General features: G+C 44.4%; 1 protein-coding gene across 9 annotated transcripts in view; it reads left to right on the forward strand.

Annotated features, from left to right (window-relative positions):
* camkk1a (calcium/calmodulin-dependent protein kinase kinase 1, alpha a) overlaps positions 1–21,586 on the forward strand; it is a 362,000-nt gene that overhangs the window by 205,177 nt on the left and 135,237 nt on the right. For all 9 annotated transcript variants that reach the window (XM_068010057.1, XM_068010055.1, XM_068010064.1 and 6 more), the window contains 3 exons: positions 3,382–3,429; positions 8,611–8,664; positions 16,968–17,019. In XM_068010057.1, coding sequence (XP_067866158.1) covers positions 3,382–3,429; positions 8,611–8,664; positions 16,968–17,019 — 154 coding nt within the window. The remainder of the gene's footprint in view (positions 1–3,381; positions 3,430–8,610; positions 8,665–16,967; positions 17,020–21,586) is intronic.

The following is a 21,586-nucleotide window of genomic DNA, read 5'->3' on the forward strand; positions in this document are numbered from 1 at the left end:
TAATGCACAAGAAAGAGGAAGAACTGCAGGCAGTGTCCCATATATGGTGATCCTCGCACCAATGGAGGAAGAGGCTTTGGAGCTGGGAGGCATGGAGGTAGTGCAGGCTATCACGGATGGTGATACAGGTGTGGATCCCTGAGAGTGGGTGGCCTACTGGATGAGCACAGGAGAACATCTGGCGAGCAGGAAGTATACTGCTCATGTGTTCACTACTGGTCACATCGGGCTCAAGTTGATGAGCCATCAGAAGGACTTGTTGGTACGCACATTGCCCTCGCATCGCTCCTTTCTCTTGCAGGTCATGGACAAGTGCGGGACCGCCCTCCACTTCTGAGGAGGAGGAGAAAACCTCAGAGGGTACACCATCACATCATTCCCCCTCACCCTCCACCAGCGCAGATACTCTCACGTCGGTGGGTAGTTGTGCTTGAGTAGCAAAGGGGCTACAATCTGGTGAACACAGCACAGACATGCTCGAGCAGCTGATGGAGGCTGCGACAGCTGAGGTCACTCACACTCAGAGGACTGTGGGAGGGCACGGCGATGCTGAGCTTCAGGCTAATGACATGCCTCTAGAGCCATCAACAAGATGGCAGATGTTGGTGCTGCAGCGTGAGGTGCGTGACCATCCGGCGGAGCTTCCAGAGGCTTTTCTCACCCATACCTGAATGATGGATGGGTCCATCCAGGCCATACTAGCCAGAAGTATAAAGGCAGACTCTCAGAACATTCCTGGTATGGACGGTGGGTCCTTATCTCTTCTGACAGAGGCACCAACACCTCAAGAATGAAATCTGATATTCTGCACCATAAAAAGAATCCTTTAGTCATTTATCCATTACTGGGCCGTTAACAGTTTCATGGCTGTTACAAAGGGTTTCATTGGAAGGACCACACCACATTGGGCCAATGCATTATCCATGTCATGGCTTGATGTCATGACTGGTGCAGTGAGATGTTAAGGGGCATTCAAGGAAAGGGCAACAGAGATATAGAAGGTAGAAGATTTATTTGCTTGCATGGGTGTGTTCTGCACTGTAACAATTCTGTGATTCTGTGAGAAATGTGCCTGTATTAGTCGCAAGCCTCCCTTACATGTATCTCATTGCACCTTGCCTGCGGTCCCTCGGGGTTTTCATCATAGTCTGCCTGGTCAGCAGTCTCCTCCAAATCTTCATCCTCAGAGGAGGCATCATGTTCCAGGATATCCTCATTTTTCAAAGCTTCTCTGCTCTGTGGCTCCAGGTTGTGAAGAACAGAAGAGAGAAAACTGAGAGAAGCAGCAAGACAAAGACAGGACAGAGATAAGGGGGCAGAGCCAGGCTGAGGTTTCACAGGGCCCTGGACACCATGAACATTTGGGGATCCCTCCACAACCACTTTACAACCCTTGCCCCCCGATCCATTAAAACACAAATATGTAGTAAAATGCATGAAGAACTAGGCTGGTTGAATGCTTCCACACTGTGTTAACAATAAAACTAATGGTATAGTGTCGAGGATGGTTTTTCCTTGTAGATGGTTGGGTGGACATACGATGTCAGTTTTGGCTGTGGGTTTGCAGGTGGCTTATTTTAGCCTTGCAGACTTTCCCACAGTGAGGACATCGGCTTCGGCTGGTGGAACTGGTGGCGGAATGTTGGCTTGAACAAATTCCCTCTCTTTCTGTCTCTCTCACCGTTCTCTCTCAGTGGCTGCTCTTGTCGATTGGAAGGTCTTGACACCATTTGCGATGATCGATCGCCATTTTGGTCATAATTGGACATCTACTTCCCATGTGTTGATGTTAATAGAGCAGACCATCATGGAGGCTTTGAGATTGTCTTTGAAACATTTCCTTTGGCCCGCGTGTGAACGGGATCCCTGGTTTAGCTCTGAGTAGAGCACCAGTTTGGGCAGTCTTGAGTCGGGCATTGTGATGACATGTCCCGTCCATCTCAGCTGATGTGAGGTTATCATGAGTTCTATATTTGACATATCTGTATCTTGGAAGACGTTCATGTTTGTTCTTTTGTCCTCCCACTTGATTTGCAAGATCCTTCTAAGACAGCATTGACGATCGGCTGCTTATTTGTCGGGAGAGGCGCTACTTATTTGGCAGGTAGCATCTGTATCAGAAGGTTGTTCAGGCTATCCACCACCCACTGACACTGTTGTTAGCTGCAGCTCGCCCCAATACTATCGCAATATACTGCACTTAAATGAAACTGATCCAGTGGTTGTATGCATTTTTTTTCTGCACTGTGGTGATCTTCACCAGGGACCCTATATTTGGTTCGTGCCCCTGGACACAGGCCCCACTGTAGACTCAGGAGAACCTGGTGTGATTTCTGTCATGCCTTTTGGGCAACATTTATAATTGATATTTAATCCCCAATTTTCATCTGGCTATTCTCCTGTAAATGTTGCCAACAGGTGGGAACCTCATTGCAGCGTGCAAATCAGGGTCCTATGGTGTAGCTAGGACCTGGATGCCATCTTGGTTCTCATTAGCATCGCACCCACTTGGGATAATGCCCATTGTCCATGAGTGTTACAGTGGGAAATGGCCAGGACCAGCATCAATTAAAGGGATGATTGGAAGCAGGGGTGGCAATTTTATTTTGGAAGTTTTGAATCTTGGGGGTCGCTTTAATTGCCACCCCTGTACCGTCTCCAAAGTTCTCAGCTCCCTTATTCGTGCCCTTTTTTGTCCCGCTCTATCTGCCCAGCCCTCCCCTTTAATGAGCTGGTGCAGGCTCATGTTCTACAGCCCACCAGATATCCACCCTCCCAAAATGCTGAGCCACCTATTAGAGCTCAAATGCTCAGGACATTTGCCAATTAATGTAACCCCATCCAAATTGTTCAAGCCTCTCAGCAAGGACATGAGCTGATGGCTCTGCCTGATCTCCAGCCTGAGGCCAAAATTGGGACCTTAAAGTGCAAATTGGATGTAAACAGTTGTCTGTTGGGACTGGCAGTAGTCATATTACTAGTCCTCTAATCCAGAGAACTGGACTGACCAGAATGTCACTTTGAGAATGTGAATTCAGTTTTAAAATCAGGAAAAATCAAAGTCACCATTGAAACTGTTAGAATAGAATAGAATAGAACATTACAGCGCAGTACAGGCCCTTCGGCCCTCGATGTTGCGCCGACCTGTGAAACCATCTGACCTACACTATTCCATTTTCATCCATATGTCTAACCAATGACCACTTAAATGCCCTTAAAGTTGGCGCGATTATCACAAAAACTCAACTGGTTTCAGTCGGAGCATTACGGGTGCTAGAGGATGAGTTTAGCAGGGACGATAGAGCCTTGTCTTGTCTCCTTCTGTTAAAATGTGAATGTCTGGGATTAATTCCATCTCTTTTTGCTCCATTTATCCTGCAGGATTCTATGCAGTTGAACCAATACAAGCTGAAGACTGAGATCGGAAAGGTAATGCTCCATCTGCGAGGTTAGCTGTTCCAAATCTATCCCAACCCAACAGCATGGGTTGGAAATGCAGCTGTCTGTTAATCATCAGTGATGGAGCTCCCCACCCCCCATCTTTCCATATACATGATTTGCACAGAGAGAAGAGATTCAGCCCATGTTTTGTTTTGCACAGTAGACCAGTGGTTAGCACCGCAGCCTCACAGCTCCAGGGACCTGGGTTCGATTCTGGGTACTGCATGTGCGGCGTTTGCAAGTTCTCCCTGTGACCGCGTGGGTTTTCGCCGGGTGCTCCGGTTTCCTCCCACATCCAAAGACTTGCAGGTGATAGGTAAATTGGCCGTTGTAAATTGCCCCTAGTGTAGGGAGGTGATAGGGAATATGGGATTACTGTAGGGTTAGAATAAATGGGTGGTTGTTGGTCAGCACAGACTCGGTGGGCCGAAGGGCCTGTTTCAGTGCTGTATCTCTAAATAAAAATAAATAAACTAAAATAAATATTTGCACTCTGGGTGTGAGCAATAGTGCCCTAAGCAGGTGGTGGGCCTTAAGAGTCAACCATGTACTGTGGAACTGGGGTTACATGTAGGCCAGAACAGGTTAGGATGGCCAATTCCCTTCCTTGAAGGATATTATTGAAGCAGTTGGGTTTTACCCAACAATTTGGCTATTTTCATGCCCATTTTTTCTGCTGTCAGCCCACAAATGCCTAGAGTTGTCAAATTCAATTTGACAATTTGCTGTGTTGGGATTTGAGCTCACCGCTATCTGCTAGTCCAGTATCAGAACCACTGAGCTATCATACCCACATCAGTGTTAGCATGAAGACAGATTATGAAGAGCAGGGGATGCCTTTGAAAATTATATGTAAAGTCTTGCCACAAATTTAATTCTGAAAAAATAAAGTTGTATGGGCGGCATTTGAGATGAGGGTTGCCCAACTTTATCAGCACCATGCACTCCCAGTTGAAATGTAGTTAACTTGGGTGTGACATAAATCCAGGCCATCTCCTTGAGCTGAGAGTGCAGTCTAGCATGAATGTTCGATATGATGGGGAATTGGGGAATCTGGCAATGGGAAAAGCCTCTTTTCTGCAGAATGGGTAAAGGACACACGAATGATGATGAATATAGACATGAGTAGAAATTTACTCTCATTTCCTGGCATATCATGCTATTAAAGACCTTTGATGCTGAGATTGGCTTGCAGGTGGCTCCTGACAGTGACCAGACTATATGGTATTTAGGGTCAGGGGTCACCTCATTATAATGTCAGTGGTGGGTGCCTGTGTCATGAGAGCTGCATCTCAGCTGCCTGCTGGAGAGTAAAGACTAGGAATCCTGATGTTGGCTATCCAGGGTAGAGGTGGGGAAAGGCTGCCCTCACCCCTCAGAAGGGTGCTACCAGACCTTCTTTAATAATGAAAGATGAAAACTGACTGAAATATTTAAAACATTTGTGGTCTAAGCTGCAGCAATCCTGACTTGGGACTATATCGCCATTCCTTCGCTGTCGCTGGGTCGAAATCCTGGAACTCCCTACCTAACAGCACTGTTGCTGTACCTACATCCCAAGGACTGCAGGGGCTGAAGAAGACAGCTCACTACCACCTTCTCAAGGGCAATTAGGGATGGGCAATAAATGCTGGCCTAGCCACGAACGAATAACAAAAACCCCAAGGACGGGCCAAATTCCATCAATTGGTAGATTACTAAATCTTCCTTCATACTGTGCCCCCCACCCCACTCCCCTCCCAGTCAGAATAAAAAGGAGCAATCTGGAGTAAAAATAATTCATTGAGGGAGGGCCAAGTTCAGTGGGATGAGAATGGATCTGGTCCAGGTAAATTGTTATCAAAGGCCGGCAGGCAAAACTGCAATCGAACAATGGGCTGCCTTTAAAGAGGAGATGGTCCAGGTACTGTCGAGGTACATTCCCACGAGGGGAAAGGTAAGACAAGCAAAGCCCGAGCTTCCTGGATCACAAAAGAGATAGTAAGATGAAACAGAAAAAGGTTGCATATAACAGATGTCAGATTGACAATACAACTGAAAACTGGGCTGAATATCGAAAGTTCACAGGGGTAGTCACAGAATCACAGAATTGTTACAGCATAGAAGGAGGCCATTCGGCCCAACATGTTTGCACTGGCTCTCTGAGAAATCCACTTAATGTCATTCTTTTTTTTATTTGCTCACGGGATGTGGGCATCGCTGGCTAGACCAATATTCTTTTTCATATAACTGTCTAATTCCCTTTTGAATGCTTCAATTGAACCTGCCTCCACCACACTCCCAGGTAATGCATTCCAGACCTTAACTACTTGCTGCCTGAAGAAGTTTTTCCTCATCACAACAAAAACAAGAAATGCTGGATTCACTCAGCAGGTCTGGCAGCATCTGTGGAAAGAGAAGCAGAGTTAACGTTTCGGGTCAGTGACCCTTCTTCTGACCCGAAACGTTAACTCTGCTTCTCTTTCCACAGATGCTGCCAGACCTGCTGAGTGAATCCAGCATTTCTTGTTTTTGTTTCAGATTTCCAGCATCCGCAGTATTTTGCTTTTATTTAAGTTTTTCCTCATGTCGCTTTTGCTTCTTTTACCCATTACTTTAATTCTCTGCCTTCTCATTTTCGATCCTTTCACGAGTGGGAACAGTTGCACCCTATCTGTCCAGACCCCTCATGATTTTGAATACCTCTATCAAATCTCCTTTCAGCCTTCTTTTCTCCAAGGAAAACAGTCCCAACGTCTCCAATCTATTTTGCTTATCCCTGGAACCATTCTCGTGAATCTAAGTGATAAAGGAAATAAAAGAAGCAAAGAGAGAGCATGAGTAGAGACTGGCAGCTAACATAAAAGGAAATCCAAAGGTCTTCTATCAGCATATAAATAGTAAAGTAGTAGTTAGAAGAGCGGTGGACCAATTAGGGACCAGAAAGGAGATCCACGCATGGAGGCAGAGGGCATGGCTGAGGTACTAAATGAGTACTTTGTATCTGTCTTTACCAAAGAAGACGATGTTGCAAAGTCATAGTGAAAAAAGAAGGTAGTTGAGAAAATGGATGGACCAAAAATTGATAGAGGAGGTATTAGAAATCGGCTGCACTTAAAGTTGATAAGTCACCAGGACCATGTGGGATGCAGCCGAGGATACAGAGGAAAGTGAGAGGAAATTGTGGAGGCACTGGCCATAATTTTCCAATCCTCTTTAGATACAGGGGTGATGCCAGAGGACTGGGGAATTGCAAACATTACACCTTTGTTCAGAAAAGGGTGCAAGGATAAACTCAGCAACTACCTTGGTGGTGGGAAAGCTTTTAGAAACAATAATCCAGGACAAAATTAGCAGTTACTTGGACAAAATTAATTAAGGAAACCAGCATGGATGTCTTAAAGGCAAATCATGTTTAACTAACTTGATTGAGTTTTTTGATGAGGTAATACTTTTGATGTAATGTATAAGGATTTCCAAAAGGCATTTGATAAAGTGCCACATAACAGGCTTGCCAACAAACTTGAAGCTCATGGAATAAAGGAGACGGTGACAGCATGGATACAAAGTTGGATGAGTGACAGGAAACGGAGGGCAGTGATAAACAGTTTTTTTTTGGACTGGAGGAAGGTATACAGTGGGATACCCAGGGATCGATATTACGACCAGTGCTTTTCTTGATATATGTTAATGATTCAGACTTGGGTGGCCAGGGCACAATTTCAAAATTTGCAGATGACACAGAACTTGGAAGTATTATGAACTGTGAGGAGGATAGTGAAAGACTTGCGGGTTGTTAAGTAAATTGGCCATTGTAAATTTCCCCTAGTGTAGGTAGGTGCTGGGGAATTGAGGGAAGGTGGGGATGTGAGAGGGAAATGGGATTAATATAGGATTAGTATAAATGGGTGGTTGATGGTCAGCACAGACTCGGTGGGCCGAAGGGCCTGTTTCAGTGCTGTATCACTCTATGACTCTAAGAGGACATAGACAAGCTGGTAGAATGGGCAGACACATGGCAGATGCAATTTAATGCAGAGAAGTGTGAAGTGATACATTTTGGTAGGAAGAACAAGGAGAGGCAACATAAACTAAAGGGTACAGTTCTGAAAGGGTTGCAGGAGCAGAAGGACCTGGGGGTGTACGTGCACAAATCATTGAAGGTGGCAAGACAGGTTGAGAAAGTGGCTAAAAAGACATACGGGATCCTGGGCTTTATAAATAGAAGCTTAGAGTAGAAAAGTGGGGAAGTTATGATGAACCTTTTAAAAACACTGCTTCGGCATGTGTCACTTGGGTGAAATTGCAGTCACTCATATAAGTTCAGGGCACCACACATTAGGAAGGATGTGAAGGCTTCAGAGAGGCTACAGAAAAGATTTATGCGAATGGTTCCAGGGATGAGAGACTTCAGTTACATGGATAGAGTGGGATTGTTCTCCTTGGAGAAGAGACAATTGAGAGGAGATTTGATAGAAATGTTCAAAATCATGAGGAGTCTAGATAGAGTAGATAGGGACAAACTGTTCCCATTGACAAACGGGTTGAGAACCAGGGGACAATGATATAAGGTGAATACAAAAGATTCACGGCAACATGAGGGAAATCTTTTATACATAACAAGTGGCTGGGATCTGGAATGCGCTACCTGAGAGTGCGGTGGAGGCAGATTCAAAAGGGAATCGGATAAGCACCTGAAGAGAAAAAAATTGCAGAGCTGCAGAGAAATGGCTGGGAAGTGGGACTAGCTGATTTACTCTTGCAGAGAGTCAGCATGGATAAGACAGGCCGAATGACCTCCTTCTGTGCTGTAACTTCTAGGATTCTAATCTATGATTCTATGTTTCCCAGACCATGGACAAGGATCCTCCCAGTCTGGTAGAACCATCCTGGGCCATATACCCGCTACAGCGGATCGCCAAGCATCGCCCAATCAGAAAACTTACAGGAAAGGACAATATGCATCATATACGAGTCCTGGCCTAATTCCCAGTCTTTCCAGTGTTTTAGACTTGAGCAAAAGTGTGGCAGAAGGACCACGGATTCTCAGTCCTTCCTTTTGAATACCACAATGAATTTTTTCATAAATAGGGTTGATGTTTACACGTTTCTGAGCAACTTTCCACTCTTTGGTGCATTGTTTACTCTTGTTTTATTCAATGACTAATCTGGGTTCTTATTCATTGACAGGGCTCCTATGGTGTTGTGAAGCTGGCATACAATGAAAATGATGACAAGCATTATGTGAGTAAACTAGAGATTCAATTCTTGTACTGGCAATGGATGTTTGTCCTATGATGGCAGTCAATGGTTGACATTGCAGACAGTCTCATGAGTAGTCAATTAGGACAGAGGGGATGGGGTCAATATTCACTGTCCTGTCTGACGTTAACAGGGCGGCAACAGCCTCAAACTGGGGTCAGTAACCTCACCGTCCCCTTAACACTGGTGCTGCTACCGCTGCCATTTTGAAAGGGACCTACTGTCAGGTGTCCAAAGTGACTGCCTGTTTCAGGCCATAGGCCTTTATAACACTAAAAGGACCTCGATTGTCACTTTGCTTATTCCAACCAGTTCCACGGGTGGTGGAAGAGACCCGTCGAAGATATGTGCCGAGTAATGATTGTGGCCCCCAGGGGAGCAGTAGTGCAAATAAATCAAAAAATACAATTTCTAGTGGTGGATGAGTCAGTTAATAGAGGGCACCAATGTAAGATGATCACCCAAAGAATGAAGGAAAAGGTTCAGCTGAATTGTATTTTCTATGCACAGTTATTAATTGTGCCTTCAGTGACCATATGGAATGTGAGCATAGCAGCTTTGCCCAGCTGGTGCGAATGGAGATCTGGAAGCCCAAGGGAAGGCTGAAGCAAAGCAACTTCAAAGACTTTTCATATATTACTCAGAAAGCAAAGGGCCGGGCTTTAAAAGATAATCACTCTCTTTGGGATCGATTGCTTTTATTTCCAGCAATCCTGGGGCTTTCCTGAGGTATAGGTTCCATAAACCCATCAGTGTAAAACAGAAAATGTTGGCAGCATCGGGGGCGAAAGAAACAGAATTAACGTTTCAGATCTGCGACCTTTCATCAGAATTTCAGGTTTCCAACATCTGCAGCATTGTCCTTTTGTACTAGAGTCGATTAGTGTGTTAGTTTTATTTTAGTGAAGAGAAGGGAGGGGGCACAATGAACCTTTTAAGAGATCCCTCCTTGGCTATTGTCCTGCTAAAACAAAGCATGGTCTTGGCATTACTGTCTACCAAAACTTGGGTCAGCTATTCCTCACCCTACTCCTATGTGTATTTGATGATGAATCCTAACAGCACCTTCTTCCCAATTCTAAAGCAGAACTAATAACCTCCTGCTGGCAAAGGAAAGGTCAGGATTGAAGCTAGTCCTTTGTTAGCTTTGTGAGCCTCTTGTATTTTATAAATGACTTGCAGATTTCCCGTGGAATTGTTTTTGTTGTTATATGATATCCTGCTTTATAAAAATGGGGGCGTTACACCATGTGCTGCATAATGTAGTACTCTGCTAAGGTGGAGCTGAAAGTAAATAACTCATCCTTATAAAGGAACAAACTCTGGTTGCTATAAATATGCAGTGCCTTAAAGTCAATTTAAGTGCACACACACAGACACACACACACAGTCGAGCTTACATACTCACGCATTAACACACACTTGCTCGCATACACATGCACAGTTTCACACATACATAAGTACACACACACACAGACAGCTATGGATCAGTCAGCACTGAGGCATTTACTGGTTACTGTACATGAAGTCTGTGCCTCAGTGCAGAACTGAAAAAGTACCAAGCAGACATGATCAATTTCTAGAGACCCACACAAGTCCCACCCCATCAACTCCACAACATAGCCCTGCGCAAAGAGGGTAAAACAGTAACTGGGAGCACCCAACTGCCCCTCTGTTCAATGCACAAGAACAGTGCCCCAACTGGTTCTGAGCATCAATGTCTTGTGGTCCCCCTCTGTGGCATTCCAAATCCCAAAGCGTGTGAATGAGTGTGCAACATGCACACTCTGTGTACCCTCCAGTAAATACCATGTCACAAAAATGTGCAGCAGCTGCACCAGCGTATAAATTAACCTAGCACCTCGCAATTCAAATAACTAGCAAATAAATATGTTTGTGTGGTAACCCTCAATTGCTTCCTGCTTAGTTTTGGAATGACGTTTTTATTAAAGCATGTGAAGATAGCTCAGCTCAGTAATGGGGTGTCTGAGGGAAGTGAAAACTGGAACCTGCTATACATTTCCAAATGACAACTGCCCTTCATGTAGGGGCAGATACAGCGTTACCCCTGAGGTTGAGGGGTGATCTAATTGAGGTGTTTAAAATGATAAATGGATTTGATAGGGTAGATACAGACCGGCCGTTGGGGTATTCAAGAACAAGGCAACATAATCTTAAAATGAGAGCTATGCCATTTACAAAAGAAACGAGGAAGAACTTTTTAACACAAAAGTTAGTGCAAATATGAACTCTATCTCCAAGAGAGATTGTTTTTATTCTTTCATGGGATGTGGGCATTGCTGGCTAGGCCAGCATTTATTGCCCCTTCCTAATTGTCCTCGAAAAGTTGATGGTGAGATTGATAGATTTTTGTTGGGTAAGAATACTAAGAGATATGGAGCCAAAGCGGGTAAATGGAGTTGAAGTACCGATCAACCATCATCTAAATGGTGCACATATTATGATAGGGTAACAATGAACCCATTTAATACTCCATGGAGCAACAATAGATCTTTGGGCCTAAACACTTAGTCATAAGAACAGTGAGATAATACCTAACTGAAATGATTTGCAAGTGGGAAATCCACAGAAGGAGTGAGCGTAGTGATCAGGTAAGATTGTGTGATTTATACTTGCTAATTTACACCATTTCCTTAACAGACGGAGAATCTGTATGTCACACAGGTGATGCAGCCCATTTATCAGGAGCGTTACAGAGTGATTGCTGCTGTTAGGATCTGTAGCTTTTCAAAGAAATATTTCCTTTAAAAAAGCACATTAAAAAGTGCTAAAGAATTCCATATTCATTTTCTCTATCATATGTAATCTATAAGAATGGTAGCCATCCATAGGAGTAGGGTCAGTGTTTCATTATTACTGCACTAGTTCATTTTTTATGACGAAGCCAATCCTCTGGAGTTGGTGCTCTTCTTCTAGTTTACCTTTCCAGAAGAAGGTGTATCCAGCACCTTGTTCCTCGAGTTGACCTTCTCCTGCCTGCCGCGTCTCACTAGAGCAGCGATATCAATGTTGTAGTGGCAGAGTTCTCGGGCTATGATGGTGGTGGAGACGTTCAGGTCTGTCACTGTTGGGGTTGTCCACAAGAGTCCTGACATTTCAGGTCCCAAAGTTCATTTTGAGGGGGCGGATGATGCCTGTGCATGGGTTCTCTTAACATGGGGTGGCCGTTGCACACTGACTACCACACGGTCTGAGCAAAGCATGTTCTTTGTCCAGTGGGACAATACATACATATGGCCAGCATGCCTAGTTGGCGAGCCCGGCTATAGGCCGTGTGAATCTTGATGTCCACTGACACTGGTGGGAAAACGTCTGTTTGACTGACAGTCAAGATTCATCCAATCAGGTGACAAAGAGCTGGTTTGCTTTCCATTAGTGCAACTCAAGGGTGGATGTGTTGGGCAGCCAATGGGGGAGCAGTTAGAGATGGGACATCATGTGGTGAAACCTCCTGGAATACATCCAATCAAAGTAATAACCAACAGTCGGAGAGTTGTGTATTTGGTGAACTCTTGTCTAAGAACATGAAATCACCTCCAGTCATTGGCAAACTCAGAAAGCTTTCCCATGTAAATGAACTGCAGTGTGTAATTTAGGAAGGCTGGGCAGGATGGGCTTTGTTATCTAAGCAATCCTATTCTTCCTTTCTACACTGGAGCTGGTTGGTCACCCTCAGGCAGATACCAGAGGATCACATTACAAACATAGGATAACAAATCTGCCAAGATATTATGAAAGGAGGCACAAACAATTAGGTCACGCTCTATGAGAATGTTAAAAATGAACGACTGCATACACTCACACTCTCTCTTAATAGACATAAAACAACAACAACTGGAAAATATATAGCACCTTTAACATACAAGAACATACCAAAGTGATACACAGAGGTATAATCAGAAAAAAATGGATGCTGAAACAAAGGAGAAAGTATTGACCAAAAGCTTGGTCAAAGAGATGGGTCTTAAGGAAGGTCTTAAAGAGGTAAGATGCCAGGTGTCTCACTAAATTAGTGTCCAACATAGTGACCAGAAAGTAGGTCAACAAATTAGTCTTCTCATTTACAGCTTCTTCACAAAAAGGCACATTTGTTGTTTTAATAGTAAGATAAATTTTTAATGTCTTTATCTTTCCGAAATTGCCTCATTGGCCCCCTATGTAAGACAAAAATTGTAATGTGGCACCCCATGTGAAAATGTTGAGCACCCCTGCTTCAAGCCTTTAACCTAGTGTTTTAAAATAACCTAGCAGCAAGAGTAATTCACATTGGTATTGCATACTATTTTGCTTGCTAGCTAGCAAATACAGTTGTCCTGCTCTCCATTGATATTTGTGTGCTTTGCTACTTTCTTTATAGGGAGAAATGTGTTTTAAATTGGACTGCGCTTCGATGGCATTAGATTGGATATATACTTTATATACAGATTAATTGCCCCCATGTCTGTGGCTGAGTCAATATTTTTGTCAGGTGTCCGTGGTGCTATATGTTGGTGCCTATCGCTGACTCAAATAATTGTCAAACTATCGAATGAAACTGTTCAAAGAAAATGAAAAATACACACAATTTATTTTTTTAAGTCCAATGGTTTTTCTCCCAGGTTGCTCACAGCAGTGTCCTGGAGATTCATTTTTAATTCCTGGAGACTCAGGATAATTCAGGAGGGTTTTCAAGCCTATTGGTTATGCTGGGAAATATATATGGGAAAATCTACTGTTGTCACAACAGGGAGCTGTGCTCAATGGGAGTGCAGGGTGGACAATTGGTGCAATAGTGGCACAGTCCTATCTTCAGCCCACGCTGCCCTTGAACCTTCCTGTGATCTCGGGACTAGGATTAAGGTAACTTCTTGATAATAGCCTGACCTTTTTTTCATCTGGAAACTGAGACCCATAGTTGGTTGTGGGTTTCTGATTACTGTCTGAACAGTGGGGCTGCTAAACACAGAAAGCCATTTCCACGTCTCAGTGGGCTTGCATTGCAATTCACATTAGCAGGATGACCTGAGCCCGCCAACACACGCACGCGACTAGCTCGGGTTCCTAACTCCCCGGACCTCCCAATCTGCGTAACTGAACCGCCACACAGTGCTCGTGAAATTAATCTTGGCTGTTAGTGTAAAGCAGACTGTAGCAAATCGGCAGCCTGTTTTACACTCCACCTGACCAATGGAAAAGGAAATTGGATAGAGTGTAAAACGGGCATCCAATTCAATATCAGCCCAATATTTGCCGGTTCCAAATATTGAACCAATCCATAACAGGCTGATACAGAAGTCTGGAACAAGGCAGCAGCATAATCACAGTAAAGAGGTGGGCTGAGATTGTTATTCTGATACTGAAACAGTTAACACACAAAAACAATTTGGACCCTATTTACTGGCTACTTGTAGCTCATTGGGTAGCACTCACCTCTGTCAGATAGTTGTGAGTTCCCAGAGACCTGAGCACATATTCCAGACTAACTCTCCGGTGCAGTACTGAGGGAATGCTGCACTGTCGGAGGTGCCATCTTTAAACAAATGACCTGTCTGCCCTCTCTGGTGGGTGTGTAAGATCCCATGGCACTATTTGAAGAAGAGGAGGGAGTTCTCCCCAGTGTCCCGACCAATATTTATCCATCAACCAACAAGTTATCTGGTTATTATCACATTGCTATTTGTGGGACCTTGCTGAATGCAATTGGCTGCTGTGTTTGCTACATTACAACATTGACTACACTTCAAAAAGTATTTCATCACTTGGAATGTCCCAAGATCATGAAAGATGCTATATAAATGGAAATGATTCTTTTTCTATATTTATTTGAACTGGTACTGAGCTGCCTAAAGCTAAAATGACATCAGAACTTATATGAGAGAATGCAATTTCACCCAAGTAACACATGCCTGAGGTGTAACAGAACAGGTCATGTCGACAGCACAGTATGTGGGAATGTCCTGAGATGAAGGATGTCCAGGGGCCAAGAATATGATCCCGGGCGCTTTTTCTACTTCAGTGTGTGTGGTAACCACTCCATCTCCTTGGCACGGAGGCCTGAAGCCTAGGAGATATTCGGCATGTGCCAACACCGGTAGTGAGTGCAGAGTCGATTGAAAATACGAGCTGGGTGACAGCCATATTAAGCATCTCAGTTCCATTTTAAAATATGCAGCTGCCCCCTTTTTACAGCTGAGCGATCAATGGCACTTCAGAGACTGCAATAGACACTGAAGGAAAGGCTACATCATGGGTATCAAACAATCCTCCCCCCCCACTCTCTGTAGGTTCTGGGGTTCCGTCAAAGTTAAGGTTGTCAAACAGGAGAATCCTCATGGAATTTCAGCCACTGCGTACTGAGCAGGCTGAATGTTACAACCTGTTTGTATGCTAAGACACTATTCTCACTGAGTGGATCCCTGCTCTGTTTAAGATAAACAGTCAATCTCCCTAATCAAAGCATCAAAGGTTACTCACTGTATGAACCATGCAAATGAGTTAATCAGGAAATCACTTGAAATAGTGTTTCCTTTATGTGAATTCTATGAATACGGAAGTGCCTGAAATACTCAACAGTGTATCTTAGCATCTCATTAGCATTCTGTGCAACCATATCCATGTGCTGTGCATTTGATTACAAGTCACGGACAGCACCGTGATTTTAAAGGGCTGTGCCAGGACAACAACAATTTGCATTTATATAGTGCCTTTAACTTTGTTAAATGTCCTAAAGGCACTTCACAGGAGTGTTACCAGACAAACATTTGACACTGAGCCACATAAGGAGATATTAGGACAGGTGACCAAAAACTTGGTCAAAGAGGTAAACTTTAAGGAGCGTCTTAAAGGAGGAGAGAGAGGTGGAGAGGCAGAGAGGTTTGGATGGGCTGAAGGTTATGGAGGATGGAAGATGGGAGGCTGGCCAGGGGAGCATTGGAATAGTGGAGTCTGGATGTATCAATGAGGGTTTCAGCAGCTGATGCGCTGAGGCAGGGGCACAGACAGGTACTTTGACAGAGATGGAAGTTGGTGGTCTTGGTGATGATACCTTGCTTCAAGTCGGAGATTCCACGTTGACCTTGTAGGGGCGGAGCCTCCACCTTCACCTCCACCAAGGCCATCATTGAGGGGTGAGGGTGGGCTTTGGGGATTTCAGAAGGCCAAAGAGCCCACACTGCAGCCCTCATTTGGGATTCAGCCAAAAATGAACAGACACACGCCTGCTCCCGTCACCTGTACATCCCTGAGACCCTGGCAGAAGTGGGTACCTCCCGGAGGACTTGGACCCCTAAATCGCTTTTTAATAATGAAGAACTGCTCACTTAGAAAGAGGGGTGATGTCGTATTCACCCACTCTACCCCTTCTTCATCTAGGAGTACAGATATGCAAATTACACTGGGGTTCATTTCTGCAGGGATAGAATCGAAAAGCAGAGTTGATAAGTTTGTATCAAACCTCAGTTAGACCACACTTAAAGTAATGTGTACAGTTCTGGTTACCGTTTTATAAAAAAGACAGAGGGACTGGAGAAAGTGCAAGAACGATTGACAGGTATGATACCAGAACGGAAAGGTTATAACTGTCATGAAAGATTGAACAGGCTGGGGCTCTTTTCTCTTTATTAAGATAGTCACTAATAAATCCAGCAGCAAACTCAGAAGAAACTTCTTTACCCAGAGTTTGGTGAGAATGTGGAACTCGCTACCACAGGGAGTAGTTGAGGCAAATACTGTAGACGCCTATAAGGGGAAGCTGGATACCCACATGAGGGAGGAAGGAATAGAAGAATATGGTGAGGAGTTTGTGATGAAGTAGGTTGTGTGGTGGCTGACGTGGAGCATAAACACCAGAATATACCAGTTGAGCCGAACAGCCAGTTCCTGTGCTGTAAATTCTGCACAATTCTCCCATGACCAACCACTTAAGCTGCCTCTTCTGATGTGGAGAAAGGTGTCGTCAGATTTCCCCCTTCACCCCCGGCACCAAAGGCCCATGACACCTAGCTTTGCCCCCTGACCCCACAATCTCCGGTGTGGTTAGCGTTAGCAGTGCATGAACAAGAACATGCACACCCCGCCATGTGGCTTCTGGGGCCTGGATACATTTCAGCATGCAATTCTTTACCAGTGTTTGCTGTGTGCATTTAGTTGATACAGTGCAGTGATCTGATTAATTGCTGTAAGCTTTGTTCCAGTATTGAGTGACAGGTAGATTTGGTAATGTGAGTACTGGTCCACGGTGCTAACAGGGATGCTCTCTCTCTCACTCTCTCTCTCTCTGTCCCCAGGCCATGAAGGTACTTTCCAAGAGGAAGCTAATGAAGCAGTATGGATTTCCACGTAAGTGTGCTCTGGAAACGTTCCCAGGTATCAGTCAGCTTGGATATTTAAATTCCATTCAATTCAGATAAAATCTGCCTAATTCTAGGCATTTGCCTTTTAGATTGCAGCACCTAGCACGCAAATGGTGCAGTGTCACATAATAGGATCATGTTGATCAGTCAGAGCAGGCAATGGATTTCTGCTGATACCTGTATGAGAGCTGCTGATAATAATGGTGCCCAACACCAAAACATAGCTGCTCACAACTGGCTCACACCGTGAATAATCAGTCAGTTAGTAACCAGTCACACAGTGCATAACCAGGCAGTAACCAGTCACACCATGAATCATCAGTTTCACTATCAATAACCAGTCGCACTAACTAGTTACACCACAAGTAACACCACTGTAACTAGTCAAACTAGTAACTAGTCAAACTGTGAGCGACCTGTACCACCATTGGTAATCAGTCACACTGTGAGTAACCAGTCAGAGTAGCCAATCTCACTGTTATTAAACAGCCACTACATGAGTAACCAAGTAACCAGCTACAATGAATTTGCTTTTTTTTAATCTAAGATTTTCATTTTGAGTTCTCCCACTGTTTTCTAGACCAGAGGGGGAAGAGGTTTCGCCCAGGGCTCTCAGGCAGGATACAGCGGAATTATTCTGTTTAAATTTAGTAAAACAATCCTCTGGAGCGGGGATAGTTTTGCATATTTTTTATTTTATATCATGATATGATTCTCAGTCACACCAATTGAACTGAGGGCTTCTGATCAGACATGCTGCTCTGAACATTGCATTTCATTCTGGGATAAAGCAGCTTACTCTTCAAACCAAACTTCACCCATGCACTGCCAACTCAGATTGCTTTCAAAGAGAAATAAAGAACTTGCATTTATATAGCAATAGTACTGAAGACTTGTGCCTCAGAACTGGCCGTGCCCCTAACCAGGCTGTTCCTGTACAGCTCCGACACTGGCATCTACCCGGCAATGTGTAAAATTGACAGAGTATGTCCCGTCCACGAAATGTAGGACAAATCCAACCCAGCCAATTACCGCCCTATCAGTCTACTCTCTGTCATCAGCAAAGTAATGAAAGGGGTCGTGGTCGGTGCTATCAAGCAACACTTGCTCAGCAATAACCTGCTTACTGATGCTCAGTTTGGGTTCAGTCAGGGTGACTCAGCTCCTGACTTCATTACAGCCTTGGTCCAAACATGGACAAAAGAGATGAACTCCAAAGGTGAGGTGAGAGTGACTGCCGTTGACATCAAGGCAGCGTTTAACTAAGTATGGCATCAAGGAGCCCTATAAAACTGGAGTCAATGGGAATCAGGGGGGAAACCCTCCGCTGGTTGGAGTCATACCTAGCACAAAGGAAGATGGTTGTGGTTGTTAGAGAGTAATCATCTCAGTTCCAGGACATCACTGCAAGAGTTCCTCAGGGTAGTGTCCTAGGCCCAACCATCTTCAGCTGCTTCATCAATGACCTTGCCTTCATCATAAGGTCAGAAGTGGGGATGTTCACTGATGATTGCACAATGTTCAGCACAATTTGCAACTCCCCAGATACTGAAGCAGTCCGTGTAGAAATGCAGCAAGACCTGGACAACATCCATGCTTGGACTGATAAGTGGCAAGTAACATTTGCGCCACACAAGTGCCAGGCAATGACTATCTCAAACAAGAGAGAATCTACCATCTCCCCTTGATGCTCAATGGCATTACCATCATTGAATCCTACACTATCAACATCCTAAAGTTACCATTGATCAGAAACTGAACTGGACCAGGCACATAAATACTGCGGATACAAGAGCAAGTCAGAAGCTAGGAATTCTGTGGCGGGTAACTCGCCTCCTGTCTCTCCAATGCCTGTCCACCATCTACAAGGCACAAGTCAGGAATGTGGTTGAATACTCTCCACTTGCCTGGATGGGTGCAGCTCCAACAACACTCAAGAAACTCGACACCATCCAGGACAAAGCAGCCTGCTTGATTGGCATCCCATCCACAAACTTAAACATTCACTCCCTCCACCACTGATGCACAGTGGCAGTAGTGTGTATCATTTACAAGATGCACTGCAGCAATTCACCAAGGGTCCTTAGACAGCACCTTCCGAACTAGCGACCTCTACCACTTAGAAGGACAAGGGCAGCAGATGCATGGAAACACCACCACCTGCAAGTTCCCCTCCAAGCCACACACCATACTGACCATATCGCTGTTCCTTCACTGTTGCTGGGTCAAAATCCTGGACCTCCCTTCCTAACAGCACTGTGGGTGTACCTACCCCACATGGACTGCAGCAGTTCAAGAAGGCAGCTCACCACTACCTTGTCAAGGGCAATTAGGGATGGGCAATAAATGCTGGCCTAGCCAGTGACGCCCACATCCCAGGAAAGAATAAAAAATCTTAGATATAGAGCATTGTGAGCCAACTTCCATCCAGGGAAGACACACGGACTGTCAACAGGAGCACCTGAATCCAAGAAGATATCTATGCAAATTTGCATTTATAACATAGTCTCAGCTGGTGCTTCAGGGCAGTACTGAGGGAGTGCTGCCCTGCTGGAAGTGTAATATTAAACCAAGGTCCTGTTTGCCCTCTCATGGAGATGTAAAAGATCCCACGGCATGAGAAGAGCAGGGAGTTCTCCCCAGTGTTCTGGCCAACAACAAACCAACACTATAATCAGATTATCTGGCCATTTATCTCATTGCTTTTTGTGGCTATGAAGCTTTTAGGATGTTCTGCAAAGAGCTATATAAATACGAAATTTCTCTTTCTCGCTCTCTCTCTCTCTCTCCATATATATATATATATATAGTGTGTGTCATTCTCTTTCCCCATCTCTTTATCTTTCTCAGTCTCTCTAACTCCATATCTAGTTCTCCCTCTCTCTCCTTCATAGGTTCTATGTCCAAGTCCCATTCCAGTACTTGAGTACAAAAATCAAAGCTGACACTGCAGTGTAGTACCGAGGGAGTCCTGCACTGTTGGAGGTGTCGTCATTTGGACAAGATGTTAAACCCGAGGCCCCATGTGCCCCCTCAGATGGATGTAAAAAATCCCATGGCAATATTTTGAAGAAGAGTTCTCCCCAGTGTCCTGGCCAATATTTATCCCCCAATCAACATCACAAAAGCAGATTAACTGGTCATTATCACCTTGCTGTCCCTGGGAGCTTGCTGTGTGCAAATTGGCTGCCACTTTTCCTGCATTACAACAGTGACTACACTTCAAAAAGTACTTCATTGGCTGTAAAGCACTTTGTGACTCGCAGTGGTCATGAAAAGCGCTATGTAAATGGTGAATCTTTCTTTTCGATGATTTAAAGATGGAATGAACCAGAAGGGCACTGGTCTATTGTCAGTCCATGTTTCCTTATTCATCACCTTTCTGCTTTGTCACATCCACTTCAAAAGTCCTGTAATGGAGATTATGTTAAAATGAAAGCTAGCAAACAGTTCCTGCTGTCTTGGCACTGTGTGATTCAGTAATGACGTTATACTTGTGGCTCGGCCAGTTTTGCTTTGATGTCCTTGCTGGGTGGGTTCTCATTGCACAGCTCGATGTACATTGTACAAAGTTTAATCTTGACAGAGCTGCCAGCCTTAGGGCTGGAATGACGAGCATTTGTGATCAGATTGCAGTCTTTAAAGTCACCACATTAACAAACAGATCACTGAGCTCGAAATTTAAAGCAGCTCCTGATAAATCCTATGTTCCATTAATCAGCACTAACATCTATCACTAAAAGAATCATATAAAAGGCACTTTAAAAATCAGTAATCATGCTACCAACTGCAGACATTACTCTTAGATTGATCAAAGATTAGCTTCCCACCAACTCACAGACATGATTGATGTTAACAGATAAAGGTGAAATGGATTGAGGAAATTGCATGCAGAACTCTCTCACACTTGCCCATTTGGCCATGTCTGTTGGCATCTGAGCAGGCAGCAGGTTGTACCATAGTGCATAACTCACTGACCAAGGAAGAAAGGTACACGGAGGGCAGAAGAGAGAGAGTGTGTGAGACCCCCAGAGATCATCCCGGGCAATAGTGCAGGACAGATGATAGCAAATAGGAACCCATTTGGAAAAGAATATTGTGCCGAGTAGAAACCGAGCTGCTCCACAGGCAGGATTTCATCCCAATGTTGGGAATAAACACCCAATTTTGGTACCGGGAGAGGCAACAGCCCCATCAATGCTGGCAGCTGAGCCACAGAAAACAAAATAATTGGGTTAAAAATGAAATGAAGTACTGCAGTTTTAAGTGAAATATTTTCCAAATGCAGCATGAATGAATTTTGGAAATATCTGAGATAATTTCTCAGCCTGGTTTAACTGCCCTGTTCCACACCCACAGTGAGATTTTCACTATAAATATCAACACATAAGGCATCACCTTGGGGAGGAAGGATTATAAAACTGTCTTGTATTTCCGCTCACAGTGCTGAATTGCCCTGGAATGCTGTTAACCTTTCAATGTACCAGCCGAACAAATGACTTCCTTTTCGACTGTTGAATCCCAGGGGATCTGATTTTGCTGACCTTTGCCCT

This window comes from Heterodontus francisci, chromosome 30 (genome assembly GCF_036365525.1).
Source record: "Heterodontus francisci isolate sHetFra1 chromosome 30, sHetFra1.hap1, whole genome shotgun sequence".
NCBI lineage: Eukaryota > Metazoa > Chordata > Chondrichthyes > Heterodontiformes > Heterodontidae > Heterodontus > Heterodontus francisci.